The sequence below is a fragment of the Kryptolebias marmoratus genome, linkage group LG7 (genome assembly GCF_001649575.2).
Source record: "Kryptolebias marmoratus isolate JLee-2015 linkage group LG7, ASM164957v2, whole genome shotgun sequence".
NCBI classification, from domain to species: domain Eukaryota; kingdom Metazoa; phylum Chordata; class Actinopteri; order Cyprinodontiformes; family Rivulidae; genus Kryptolebias; species Kryptolebias marmoratus.
The window spans coordinates 2,630,690-2,645,196 of record NC_051436.1 but is presented as its reverse complement, the minus strand read 5'-3'; the positions used below and the strand labels follow the sequence as shown (position 1 = coordinate 2,645,196).

Below are 14,507 nucleotides of genomic sequence, written 5' to 3'. Positions count from 1 at the left end.
AATGTCAGTTTAGAAGCTCTCAAAGTTCTCAAATAAAGCACCTTTTGAGAATGTCAATGTTTGTTGGGAATTATCTTACAGAACTAGGAAGGATTTTTGGTTTAGATATTAAAAGTTATGGTTGTTTATTGATTTTAGTGAAAATAAATTGCAACTTTTAGGAAAATGCCCCGGGAAATCCTGGAGGGATTGATTAAAACAGGTTTAGCTCCAGTTAGGAGCCTTGCTGCAGAACTTTGGACCAGCTGAAGACGATCAGTGGCTTCTTTTTGTTATAAGAAATAAAACGTGCATTACAAAAACCAAAACGACAGAAAATAAAAGCATGGAAAACAATCTCCAGTTCAGCCTCCTTACTTCAGAAATATCTCTTAGATGATAAAAATGTTTCAGACCAGCTGGTTGGAGTTGCCTCTAAGACAGGGGTGTCCAATCCTGGTCCTGGAGGGCCACTATCCTGCATGTTTTAGATGTTTCTCTGCTCTTCAGCAGGTCTTCAAGCTCTGCATAAGCTCGTTAATCACTCAGTCACTCAAGTCAGGTGTGTAAAATTAGAGAAACACCTAAAACATGCAGGATAGTGGCCCTCCAGGACCAGGATTGGACATACCTGCAGATAAGTTGGTCAAAAACAACAAATTCCTGGAGTTTGACTTCACAGAAGTGTTGAAATGACCAATGTGTTGCCTGATCAGAGGAACCACGCTGCCTGCGGCGATGATCAGGACTTTATTTCACCCAAGTTTACCTGAAGGTGGATATTTTTTAAGCAGTTAGTATTTTCTGACGAGACCTGAAGTAATGGTGACAGTTTAAAGGACTCAGCTGGATGTCGTCAGCGTAACAGCAGCAGATATGATGAAATTCACTGAGATGTTTATTGGTACTAAAACATAAAACCGTTCTGAATTCTTGGTGTGTTGAAATATGTGTGTTAGGGTTTTTACATTATCAGCCTTTGCGCTCATGTGGAACACTGCCTACATGAGAGACCAAGGTCAGACGGCGGGCCGGCGGGCGCCACACCATCTGGCTCTCCCAAACAGTGATGTGTTATGTGTTTTTGCTATGATCAGAACTGGCCTTGGCTTGCTCAGNGAGAAAGCCCAAGTGGAGGGGCAGAACTTCCTGGACAGCACGCCATTAGGAGCTGTTGTGGAATCTCTCCTCTTTGCGAAGGCCTTCACAAAAAGACAACAAGCCTCTCCGGTGTGATTTTTCCTTAGCAGGTTAAATAAATAAAAACCCTGACAATGTGGCTGTAAGAAAACGGCATCATCACATCAGTTCACACCTCTGCTGAATCATGCTTTCATTTTATGCTTCTTTTGTTCACATTAGCGGACGTTTCGTAACAACAGGATAAAAAACTGTTACCCTTTTATACCCATTCACTTATCATATGAACGTATTTCCACATTTATCCAACTAGGACTGGGCTAAATCATCCCGTTTATAAAATGTTATGAATAAAATTCCCCTCTGTGAAAATGAGTCATCCTGCAACTGTCACAAAAAAACACTGAAATTGTTCCATTCTGTGGTTGAAATGTCTTTTAATGAGATGTCAGAAGATGTATTTTCTTCTTTGTTGTGAACACGGCGCAGCAGCCCCCCTCCCTTGCCATACGGTAGCCAAGACGGGATTTCCCTTAAACTTTTCTCCTCATTAAAAAGACATTAAAACCGGTTTATTAATCCCTGAGGGGCAATTTAAATGTGCAAAAAACTAGTTACGCTCACATATGCCAAGACAGACCCCACATTAACGTGTTACCTCATGCATTCCTGCAATTCTAAAAGTTTAAAGTTAACAATAAAATCATAAACACTATTTAAAACCTTGACTAATGAGGAAAGTGCCACGATGCTGCTCTTAATTGGCTGAATGTCAGCAGGTTTGGTGGGGATTTAAGGAGCTGGAGACAAAGGTTGTCCTCGTCCTCTGAGTCCTGCAGAGAGGACAGGTCTGCATCCTGACAGGGGGAGAGGGGGGGTCTTAAAGGCAGGGAATGTTTGATTTGAAGTGATTTGAAATTTCTTCTTTCGTGAGATTCAGAAAGCATTCGAAGCTCCAGCCCCAAATGTGAAAATATTAATGAAACTTTTACTTTAATCATCATTGAGAGGGAGCTAATTTGAATTCTCATTCATGTTGAAGTTAAGGATCTTGTCTTAAAAAGTGAAACTAACTGCATATCTTTAAACTTGGAGCTTCATTTCGATTGGTTGTTGGTGTCGATGAGCCCGCCTCCTGGGGTTCATTAAAAACTCTGTGACGAGTTAGTTCAGCTTTTAAGGTGCCAGAGGCAGAGATTATGGAGGTGATATAAGAGAGAAAGACGAGGTTCCACTCGGGGTTAGCACTGGAACCAGAAAAACAAAACAACAGAAAAACCCCAAGGTGGATAAAAGCGGGCGTATGCAGGTATGAGGAGACCTGTGTTTTCATGCACAAACACCTGGGTACGAAAGCTGCAGAGGTACAAACTGACCCAAAGCCCACCTGCCACCTGTATCTGACACTCCTGCACACGTAGAGACATCTACACAAATAAAAGACGACGTTCTGACATTATCTCAGTGTGCCGCAGAAATGCAAGAGAAATCTGCAAAACTAGGATTGGGATGGAGCAAAGTGACTCCCCTTCCAACTGACATTAAATTAATGTTTTTAAATTTTCAGCAGTTCAACGTTTAACATAAGAAAACAGGAAAAGGAGAAGCATGAAGTACTGACCTGATAATGCTGGTTCTGTATCAGACTGTCAGCGTGACGCTCCTGGATAAAAACACAAAAAGATGAGGTTAAAAACATGATGTTTCCACATTTATCATCGCGCAGCTTCCAGTTTCTGTTTGCTTCACTGCATACAGTCCTCCGTTCGTTTCCTCTGCTCTCATTATTCTTCTCCGGCAGGCTGATATTTCACAAATGGTCCCTCCAAAATTGAATCCGCCCGCCGCTCTTTGTAACAGCACCAAACTGAAGCAAAGCAAGCAGGTAACGGATGGCCTTTGGCTGAAAGAACGACACTCCCCCAGCCTGGATTGACCGTATTATAGAGATGCTGAGTTATGAACTTCAGTTAATCATTTCTCACCAGTAAAAATGTATAAATATCATTTTAGAGAGAAAAGTTACAATCTCCATTTCCTTTCCAGGCCTGCAGCAGATCCTCCATATAAGAACGTGAATATTTTTGCTGTAAATGAACAGATTTATTTCCTGAAATGAGGGACACAATTGAATCAACTGTGCTGGAAGTATCTGGGACGTATGCAAAGAGATAAAGGACAGAAGCTGGATAAGTCGCAGCTTTTTCATTCTTAAATATTGTTCAACACCATAATAAATCTATAAACTAATCAGCAGAAAAAAACGAATAAGAAAGCAAATATTTTCAGTACACAAAGTAAATGTAATATTGGATGCCTTTAATCTTCGGGAAGCTCATTAGGAGAGGATGTGGAGTGAACAGTGCCAGAATCCTTGAAAACTGCAAAATGTGAAAACAACTTTAGGAAAACAAAGGTTGTATTTTTACAAACCTCAGAAAATCATGTGATTTATGTTTCTCCTCATGATGATTCATGATAAAAGTGGAAGTTTTTCCACTAAATTGATCAAAATACAACCCAAGTTCTGAAAAAGTTGGGACGTTATTTAAAACATGAATAAAAACCATTGAAACATAGTAAACAGGTCAAATGTTTCAACTAAGAAATGGCACAAAAAAAATTTAAATATGGTAATTTTGAATTTAATGGCAGCAACATCTCTTTAAAGATGCTCCAGATGTTTCCCTCTGTGCAGCATCTGTAAACATCTGGACCTGAGGTTGTCCCATTCTGTCTGTCCAACAGTCCTGGATGGGAGCAGATGTTGTTCTAAAACCTGGACTAATGCACCCCCATACCATCAGAGAGGCAGGCTGACCTCAGAACAGTTCTCCTCTTTGGTCCAGAGGAGACATCTGTTCACATCTGGCTTCTTCTTTGCCTGATAGAGCTTTAAACGGCACGGTAAGCTGTGTTTACAGACAGTGTTCCTGAGCAGAACCAGAACCAGCCTTGACCTTTGACCTCAGAGGTTTCTGCAGACTCTTCAGATCTGTTGATTTTATGAGCTGCAGATGATGGAGATTCAAAGGTTTTTATTGAGGAACTTTATTCTGAAATTGTTCCTCTGTTTTCAGACAGTTCCTCTCAGTCTGGTGAACCTCTGCCTGTCTTCTGACAGATTCAGCCTCTAAATGATCTTTTTATCTCCACTCCTCTGACTGACCTGCTGATAATTAACCTAGTTGCTCCAGCTGTTTCTTGTTCATACCATTTAATTTTACAGCCTTTTGTTGCTCCTGGAACAACTTTTTCTGAGATGTGTCGCTGCCATAAAGTTTAGTTTTTGTGAGTCAAAAATGTGTGATCCATGAAACAAATTATGATGGACTGGAGACAAAAAAAAAGAATAATTTGTGATCAAACATACATAATTCAGACACTTTATGGCTTTAATTGTAACAAATCAGTTTGCATGTCGTGGACCGGATAAAAATGTACAAATGGCCATATCTGGCCCACGAGCTTTCAGTTTGACACACGCGCTTTAGGCCATTTCTTTGTACCTTTAAGTCAGTTTTCTCTAATGGGATTCATTATTTTCTCTGTCAAAATGAGAACCATTCATCATGTTTCCATTTCGTTTTATTCCAGATCCAGTGTTCCTCCCTCATATTTCACCCTCGTCCTTTTCTCTCCCCGTCGTCTACTAAAACTGAGCACTGACACATTTCCATCAATGCCCTGAAACCTGTTTCCATCCTCCTGTAAACACCTCCCTCTTTGTTTTCCTCGTTTCAGCTCTGATCACAAACACAAAGTCTCTGCTGCCATCAGATCTGTGGGGCTCTGTGAACCTATGTGGGCTGGACGGCTTATATAACTCAGCTGATTTCAGCTGAGGTGAACACGCCAGCTGCACCGCGCGTGTGTGTGTGTGTGTGTGTGTGTGATGGTGTGAAAAAGCTTTATCACCGTGCACTGATAGCTCCGTCTCCAGATGACTGGACTGTTAAATGTGTTTATCGGGACGTGTTTATCTGCCGATGTTCCTTCTGTGCTTTCAGCTGATGTCCATCCACAAGCGGCGGGGACGCTTGTCTGTCATTTTCTGTCGCCGCGAGGACGTTACGGGAACAGTTTGCTTTTCCTAAAGTGAGTTTCTGTGGAGCAGTCACGAGTAGTCAGTGTCTTAACTGTGGCAGGCATCCTTGAACTCGGAGAATGATGTTAACAGCTGTTATCGTACCGTTACACGAGACGTTTCCTTGCTTTGTTGTTATTTTCTCCGCTGAACAGCGTTTGAGTTGCTATGGTAACCAGATGAGATGAGCTGGCGTCTCAAAATTGAGGAAAATAAATTGCTGAATTGCTTCTAATATGCTTAAAAAAATAAATAAAACTGATCTCATAACTCAGACTTAGCTTAGCGATGAAAAGAGCAACAATAAATGTCCAAATGGGACCAAGAAAAGATGTTATATATCTGACTTCAACTAAAGTGCATCAGAGCAACAGAGCGTGGGACTAAATACACGTCTGCACAGGAAGTGGTACAGCTAACTGCTGCTGCTTTGAGCAAATAAACAGAAAATTGAGTGAAATTGACAGCATTATAAATTGCATTAATTGATTTTTTGAGATTAAAGCTGTTTGAAGAACAGGAATGCAGTTTCAGGTCAAAACTGAGGTCATTCAAAGAGCCATCTACAGCAGGTAAGATATTGTTTGCAATATTTCCTCAGAACCCCTCTTTTAATGAACACAACCGTCTCGGGTCTCAGCGAGCAGCGGCGCTCGGGTCAGAACAATCTGACGAGTCGTTTCTGCCCCAAAGCTGCTCAGGAGGTTAATGACGGCGAGCTTTAATTAATTTACCTCCTCCTGCCTCTCTCTGCTGAGGTATTCATCACCGTCTGCAGCTACACGAACGTTTCTCATGAACAACAATCACTTCATCATCAAACAGAAATATTAATCATCTGTGGCCCTTCATATAAATCATCTCAGTGACTGTAATTAAAGTGGAAAGAGTCACAGAAGTTTGAACAACAGAATCAGTCAGTAATTAGTCAAAACTAAAGATTATTATTATTATAAATATTATCAGAGCTGACAGGGGAAGACTTTACAACTTCATTTAAATTAACTGATGCTAAGGATTTTTCTAAAATTGAGCATCTGATGGTTTTTGTTGTCTCTTTATTTCAGTTTTAATTAAATTTGTAAAAGGACGAAATGCATGCAATGATGTTTTTGCCTGTTTGTGTGTCTGTTAGCAAAATATCTCATGAACCAGTGAATGGATTTTATTGAAACTCTCAGAAAGTAATCGCTGATGATGTCTCTACAAACAATTAACTTTTAGAGGCAGCCCAATTCAAGATGGCCACCACAGCCAACTTACCTTACAAAACAAATATTACTATATTTCAGTCACTTTTACAGATATCAAGCTTAAATTTGGAGTGGTAGTAGCTGAGAGTCATTATCAGATAACGACATTTTCAAGGTTTGACCAAAACAGATACAACTGTCTTTTCTCGTCCTCCTCTTCATGTTTTATTTTGAAATCAGTTATCATTTTCCGTACAAACGTCTTCCTGTTTTGATTGTTTGAGTTTATTTTTGTTTAGTTTTAAAGCAATACGTCCTGGCTGAGAACACGTTTGTGTAATTCTGCTGATCTAAGCGTGGCGTTTATTTAATTACAGTTTCAGAGAGTCTCTTTCTGGGTTAAACAGAGGTCCAAAAAGAGCCGAACATGAAGCGCTGAGGTTATCAGGCGTTTCTAATATTTCTTTCCCTGTAGCTCAACTTTTCTCATTAAACAAGCGTCGCTGCCGACACGACTCTCTGAAAGCAGCGTGATTTACGCCTCGGCCCCCGTTTGTTTGGGAATGTGACCTCTTCAGATTAGAAACAATCTTTCATAATAGCCTCAGCGGCAGCTCGTAATTCATGCATTATGGGAGTAAATGAAGCTCAGTGCAGAGGAAGAAAAATAAACCGTCTTTGCTGGATGCATTGATGTTTTTTTTCTATTAATAATAAAGACTGATCCGTGAGGAGTGCAGCAAAGAAACCAGCTCTAAATATCACTTTACATTTTCACTTTCATGTCCTGATATATTGGAGATAATCGTTCATGCTCACACAAAAATACTAAAGAATTATGTCTCAACTTAAAGTTTTCATGACCTGAAAAACTGTAAACCAGAGAAACTGCATTTCCTGCAAAAACGCAGCGAGAACGCTGAAGCTGAAACTGAGTTATTAAAGATAAAACAAAATGATTAGAAGCTAAAAGAAGCAGAACGGTAACTAAAAGCTAATAGCAAAACGCTAGCTAAAAGATAAAAATAACTAAATATAAAAGTAAAGGGAACAGAAACAAGATAAAAGCTAAAAATTCATAAAATCCTAGCTTAAAGGAGTAAAACCCTAGCATAAGAAACTTTAAAGAAGAAAAATAAACAGTAGCGTAAATGCTGAATCAGCATCAAAAGAAATGTTTAAGTTTCTAAACTCAGAGTGGGTAAATCGAAGGCATGGAAAACCTCCAGAAGGAGGCATCTTATAGATTTGTTTTCCTTTTTATTGACAGAATAAATCCATTAATGTTGGATTTTATTTAATCTCATTTTTGTGTCTTTTGCATGTTACTCAAATAAAATAACTGCAAACTGTAAAATGAGACAGACGGAGACCTGAATGCAAACCTACACAACCAACAACTCAGCCTCTGATGCTCCACAACAAACAACGACTTTCCTCAAAAGACAAAGGCTGCAGGGTCAGAGGTCAGAGTTTGATTTGGTGCCTTTGTTGTGTTAATTAGAGATTTTAACAGTAACGAATGAAGACACTAAAACAAACATAGTCTCCTGACGGCTCTGAGCAGCATCAGCGTATCAGCCTCGCTCTGCCGTCACTCACCGTGAACTCCCGGAGGTTTTCACATTTGTGCGAGCTCTCCCCGGGCGGCTGGCCTCTCCTGCACAGCTTGTTGTGGAGCCACATCAGCAGGTACCAGACGGACTTCGGGCTGGGGATGATGTTGAACGGAGGCGGCAGCGTGCCGCCCTCATCAAAGTAACTCATCCACAGCTTGGTGCGGGCAAACTTCCATTCGATGTCAGCGTGGTCCTGCAGGACAAGAAGACACTTTTAAACCTGGAGGAAGTTGTCTGGATTATTACTTTCTGTTTCAGGCAGTCACTCACAGCGATCAGCTGGTAGGAGTTGTTCATCATGGCGATCAGCATGTTGAGCAGAACCACCAGCGAGATGACGTTATACGTGCCAAACATCGTCGCCCCGACGAACTCCGTGAACTCGTGACGAGCCTTCACGTTGGTGACGTACAGGTTCAGCAGACCGAATATGGACCAGAAGAGGGACTGGAGGGTCTCAAATAACCTGCAGGTGAACAGAAATCACGGTGGAGACAAAATATAGAGCTTTAAACAGAGCAGGAGGATTTAAAAAATTAAAACGTGGCATAATTTCAGGGTCCTTGTTTTAGTTTTTTTGTGTTTTAAGTCAACTCCTGTTCGGTTTTCTTAAGATTTGTCATGTTTAGAACAATTCTGGTAATATTTTCATGTGTTATTCCTAAAATCCTGCCTGCAGATATCCTCAGTTGTCCATTTTTCCAGCTCCTCACTGACCTTCATCAGAACATATTCGCTCTGCTTTTTCTCACTTCTAATCCTCTGTTAAGCTCCATGCATTCTGCCAGTATACCTGTTAACTTCCATTCTTGTTCTTCTGCCTCTGAAATGTCATTAAAGTTTCGCTTCATTCAGAGTTTGCCTCCTTTTATGCCTGAATTTGGGACCTTTTCTGCAACAACAACCACACATTGTGTCAAAAAAGTTGACTAAATAGGTTTAATGTGCAGAATCCTGCCTGTAACTGAGCTGCCACCTTATTTAATTATCCCAATTTAGTTATCAACAAGGAAAACAAGTGAAAGCTGGTTTGGATGAAATGCAGCAGCACATATTCTGCCACATCGCACCTTTGCAGGTTTGATCACTTTGCTTTTCAGGTAGAAAAAAAAAGCTCTCTACCACAGGACAGGTGTCCCAATGTCACTAATTTAATTTCCTGGATTAACCTTTAAATGAGCAACATGCAACATCAGGATCTGTTGTAAAACAAGATCAAGACTATAAGTTTGACCAAGTTCACTCCCATCAGGTTTCTCTCAGTGGGTTTACTCTCCTTTCCCTTTCTGTCGAACAAACCCATATTTTGGACATTTATTTTTCCACTACATGTGCAGTTAATAAACCCAGCTGGTGCCTGGTAACCATGTTTAACTGAGTGTATAAATTCACAAGACATTAGAGGATACAGGAAGTTATTTAGTGCAGTCAGGTTCAGACACTTTTTTTCGTCCCCATCACATTAAACCACAACCATCTGTCTCTTGAGCCGTTTAAAAATGTCCAATCCAATATCCTGATTTTTGTTATTGACCCCTGTTGTCCAATGGTACAGCTTCTTTGACCGCCTGAGTCTGTTAAACATCTAAACAACCAGCTTTCACCCCAGAATTTCATTGATCCTTGGACGGGGAAACAGCTCTGCACTCCATTTTCTTTTCAGTTGCTTTCATCTGGCCCCATTAGGAGAGAAAAAACAAATTGTTAAAAGAAATCCTTCATTCCTTCTGCTCTAACCATTTTTGAAAATGAAAGGCCGTAATAATCCCTTTCATCAAATGTGCTCAGAAATACTGCTTTAAAAACAGAGCAGAAGAAGTAAGAAAATTTGTCTTCGGTTGATTATTTCTTTGTTGCAACAATGCTGCTTGGCAGTAAATCTTATACCATTTGAAAGTTTGTTTATTTCCCTTTAAATTGAAACATTTGTTTGGAAAAATCCATTTGTGGGTTAAGCATTAGAGCTGAATATGTGGGTTGCACCCATGAGAAAAAAAAAGCCAAATATTCTCTGCCTTTCTGTTAACGACTCTTCTTCTGGTAGCCCAGCTGCCTGATTGGTGCCTGACTGTCAACACCTGTGAACAATCCTGGGATTGACCTCTGACCTCCCTGCAGTCCTGACCTCAACGCCGTCGAGCATCTGTGGGATCGGCTGTTGGCTCCAAAGTGACCAACAGAACCACACCGCCTGACTCGTGACAAACGCTGGTTGAAGAACGGAACGCCGCCCCACAGTCATGGAGAATGTGCCAGGCTGTTGTGGCTGCGTATGGTTCTTCCACATGCTTCCAAGGCCCCTGTTTGTTAAATGAATAAAGTGTTAAATTGGCAATATGTCTTCTTTCTCCAGTCTCAATAATCCAATCGAATAAACGCCAAACGAGAGTCGACAGCAGAATCAGCTGTTTGGCAGAGAAGATTTGGAAAGTTTTTTATGGGAGCAACACATGAACATCCTGAACTCTGCTGCTCAACCTACAGATTCCCTAACAAAAGTGGCTCCATCTAAGGATAAATAAACAGTTTTTTCAACCGTATAAGATTTATTATCAGGAAACATCGCTACAACAAAGAAATAATCAACCAAACACACATTTCTTTACTTTTTGTGCCAAGTTTATGTAATTGGATATACTGTGTTCTTTATGTACTTTATGTATTTTTGTTAAATTTGTTATCTTTTTTGCAGGATGCCATTTACAAACTTCAGCATTAAAGCAATATAATAAAGTTATCTTATCAGTCGGTCTCTGACCTTAAGTTAAACAAAGAACTTTATGAATGTTTCATAACTTTGTGGGACTCTTCCATATTTTACCTCCTCATCTTCATCTCCCCGCCCTCCTTCCACAACTCTCTGTGACGCAAGACCTCCTTTTTCCATCTTTCAGTGTAATTTTTATATATCTTCGGTGTCTCTGTTTGCTTCCTCTTTTCATCTCCCCCCTCTCGCCCGACTCTGTACTCTGTTTGTCTTCCCGTGTCTCTTTGTGGTCTCTTTGTGTGACAGTTGCCGTTACAGCGGCGGTTATTGAATTTTTGATGAAGCAACAATCGTCAGCGCTCGACACTACATCAAGCGAACGACACCGACGGAGGTCTGTCTGAAGGCTGGTATATTTATGCTGCATAAAATATTCAAGGCTGCGGCGTTTACTCTCGACGCGGTGCGCGGCAGAACCCAGTGATCATTGTATCAATCAATACACAAACTGTGCTTCCTCACAAACAGCATGTGACTGATGGTGTGAGCGTGTGTGCTGAGGTGAAATGTGTTTCTGAGGCAGTGGAAGTCGGTGTTGTGTAAGTGAAGAGAGAGACCGGGGGAGATAGGGAATTAAATCAACGATGAATGAAGCAACCAAGCGTGATATTGTGTCAGTTATGAAACCAGAAAGATGGGGAGGACGAGAACATGAGGGGGAAAAAAGAACAACGGAGAGGAGGAGGGGATGAAACGTCGGTTTTATTCAACCTTATCTCGTTTTTCACCATTTTCTTGTTTTTAATCCCAATTCCCGGATATGTTTTAACTTCTACAGTAGTTTGTTATCATGACTGACTGGAGCTACTGTGTTTTCTTTTTGCCACCATATATAAAAAAATAGTTTGACAGCACTCACTGGATTGACCCGTTCTCATCTGTCACACTGTGGGTTTATGAGAATCTGCAAGTTTATCGTTTCAGCCTCGTGTCCAATGGAATCCCAGAATGGTAGATTTAAAAAATCTTGAAATGCCATCCAAAACACAACCTTTTTGAAACAGTTATGTCATCACCTCACCTCCAATCTAATTTACGACCTGAGGGAGATTTCCTTTTTTTGGTTTGTTTATATCAGTGGTGTCCAATCCTGGTCCTGGAGGGCCGCAATCCTGCATGTTTTAGATGTTTCTCTGCTTTGACACACCTGATTTGAATGAGGGAGTCATTAACAGGCTTCTGCAGACAGAAAGGACCTGCTGAAAAGCAGGGAAACAATGAAAACGTGCAGGATAGTGTTCCTCGAGGACCAGGGTTGGGAACCGCTGGTTTACATCAGTGGTGTCCAATCCTGGTCCTGGAGGGCCGCCATCCTGCATGTTTTAGTTGTTTCCCTGCTCTTCAGCAGGTCTTCAAATTCTGCAGAAGCCTGTTAATCACTCAGTCATCTAAAACATGCAGGACAGCCGCCCTCCAGGACCAGGATTGGACACCCCTGGTTCACATTTTGGACCCAACATGTAAACTTTATGCTCCACGCCTGGTTTCCCCCGTTTTTGGTGAATTTTTGTGGCAGCATTACAGCACTCCATGCAAGCCTGGGATAACTACTACAGGATTCTGGGTGGAGTTTAATGTCTGAATATGGATGAAGACATTTCTGAAAGTGGTGCAGCGTTCAAAAAAATAGTGTTAGAAATGACAAATGTAAGGAACTTCGGATGTAAAAGACTCTAAACTCTGTCCTCTGTGACGTTTACATCACCATGGACCAAGAGGACCAAGAAAGAAGCTCCTGCTCGCCTTTAAGCTCGATGGATGAGCCAAATGCCTTCTGAAGAAGAGAGGAAATGAGCTGTTTGGCCTCAGAGACAGTAACTATGATTGGAGGAGTCAAGATCACGTTTTTAAGCCTTTGAACACTGTACCAACTGCCAAGCACGGTGGTGGCAGCATCATGGATGACTACCTTCAAATTCCTCAACTTCACCTAAAATTTAGTGTGGTAGTAGTTGAGACTAATCCCCAACACATGATCTGAGCGCTAACAGATTGTCTCTATTTGGAGCAAACTGAGTTCAGAAAACAGAAAAACGGCTACAGTTCAGTTTAATAACAGATACTGAGCTGAAAAGGTTGGTGTGGTAGTAGCTGAGAGTCATTCTCAACACATACTCCAAGTGCTACTCGTTGAATAAGATCATTGATTAAAACTTGACTCTGTTATCAAAATATCCCATGAGCCATTGGATCAAACTCTCATTAAGTGAAAACTGGACGTTCTGTCAGATTTTGCTGCTCCAACTCGCTTTGAATCATTTCCAAAACACCATAACTGGACCGAGGTTGTTTTAATCCAGCTGGCTGTTCTTCCTTCTCCTCTGTCCCTCCTCTTCCTCCGTCCTCTTCTCGTCTCTGTCATCTCTCACTCCACTAAGCCGAGTCATAAACTGCTCCAGCTGATCCTCACAGCCACTCAGTCATTTCACTGTTATACTTCTGCTGTTATGTGGGAGGTGAACCGAGAAGGAGACGCAGTGTGTGTGTGTGTGTGTCTTTCAGTGCTTCTGTGTGAGAAAAGAAAACAAAGCATGTTTCTGTTTGGACTTGGCAAACTAACAGTTAATTCATTCCAGTGTACAGAGGTTATCTTTCTTATAAATATGTAAGATTTTGCAGACTGAATCTTTGTACAGGCTGTGTGTCTTTGAAGAGCTCTTCTTTTATGCTACAACACACACACATGCAAAAAAAAACCTTTATAACCCTTGTGACAGGCAAAAGGCAGGTAATAAAAATCAAAACTAACATGATTTTTGCTTCAGAAAACAATACGACACCAGCGTAAAAAGAGATAGACGTGTCGTCAAACTGACACACAAACCCTGTCGACTGCAGAAGTAATGAACCTGCGATGTGCTGCGTCTGAAACGTGACACAGCTGCACTTCAGGTCAGGACTTTCACAGACGATGTTAGGATACAGTTTGCACACAGATGGTGAGTCAAGAGTGGAGCCAGCGGTCTGTAAAGCTGCAGCCAAACACAAGTTTTCGAAGCTATTAGAGGTGCAAAAACCAGGTGCATGAAGGTTCGTGCTTCCCTATTTGTTTCTGTAAAACTAAACGTTTAAATGTTGTGTTTAAGTTGATCTGAAATCTGAATGATCTGATGCTGTGAGAGAGAGAACAACGAGAATCATCTGTCCAAGGATTCAGAGTAAACAACGTCTTTTCTTTCAGTTTCTGAAAGCTATAAGTGAATATTGCATTTTTAATCAACATGTTTTCACACAAAACTGATTTGGCTTGAATATGTAAACACTTGCTGCCATCTCTTGAACTCTCTTAAAGATCCTGTTTCTCACTGATTACTTTATCTTTTTAATTTGCCGTTTAAGATACTGCTCTTCTTCTTTTTTTTTTTCTTCGAAACTGTACCCTACACAAAAATTATCTCACAAGATCAATAAAGAAATCATTAAGCTTTCTTTATCTCTGCCATAAGCAGGTGATGGAGTAGAAAACGGACCCAGATGGAGCCTAAAAACACAGGCAGAGGATGAAACAAAACATATTCAACTAAAACAGAACTAACGCTGGAACAAGGCAGGCGATGATAATAATAAAAATGAACAGAAATCAAAGAGTTTATGTTAAAAACACAGCAAACAGCAGGAACAAACAACGCACAAAGGAAGTGTGTTTGATAAAAAGACAAATGAAAACATGATGGTGAGCGTTTGCATGAACATCACACAATCTGCAGAGAAAAAGCATGAAA

General features: G+C 40.8%; 1 protein-coding gene across 1 annotated transcript in view; it reads right to left on the bottom strand.

The window, feature by feature from the left end:
* Positions 1-14,507, bottom strand: part of trpc5a (transient receptor potential cation channel, subfamily C, member 5a) — a 128,399-nt gene that overhangs the window by 11,902 nt on the left and 101,990 nt on the right. The window contains exons 14-16 of the mRNA XM_017436829.3: positions 8,289-8,484; positions 8,002-8,211; positions 2,741-2,782 (exon numbers count right to left, since the gene is read on the bottom strand). Coding sequence (XP_017292318.1) covers positions 2,741-2,782; positions 8,002-8,211; positions 8,289-8,484 — 448 coding nt within the window. The remainder of the gene's footprint in view (positions 1-2,740; positions 2,783-8,001; positions 8,212-8,288; positions 8,485-14,507) is intronic.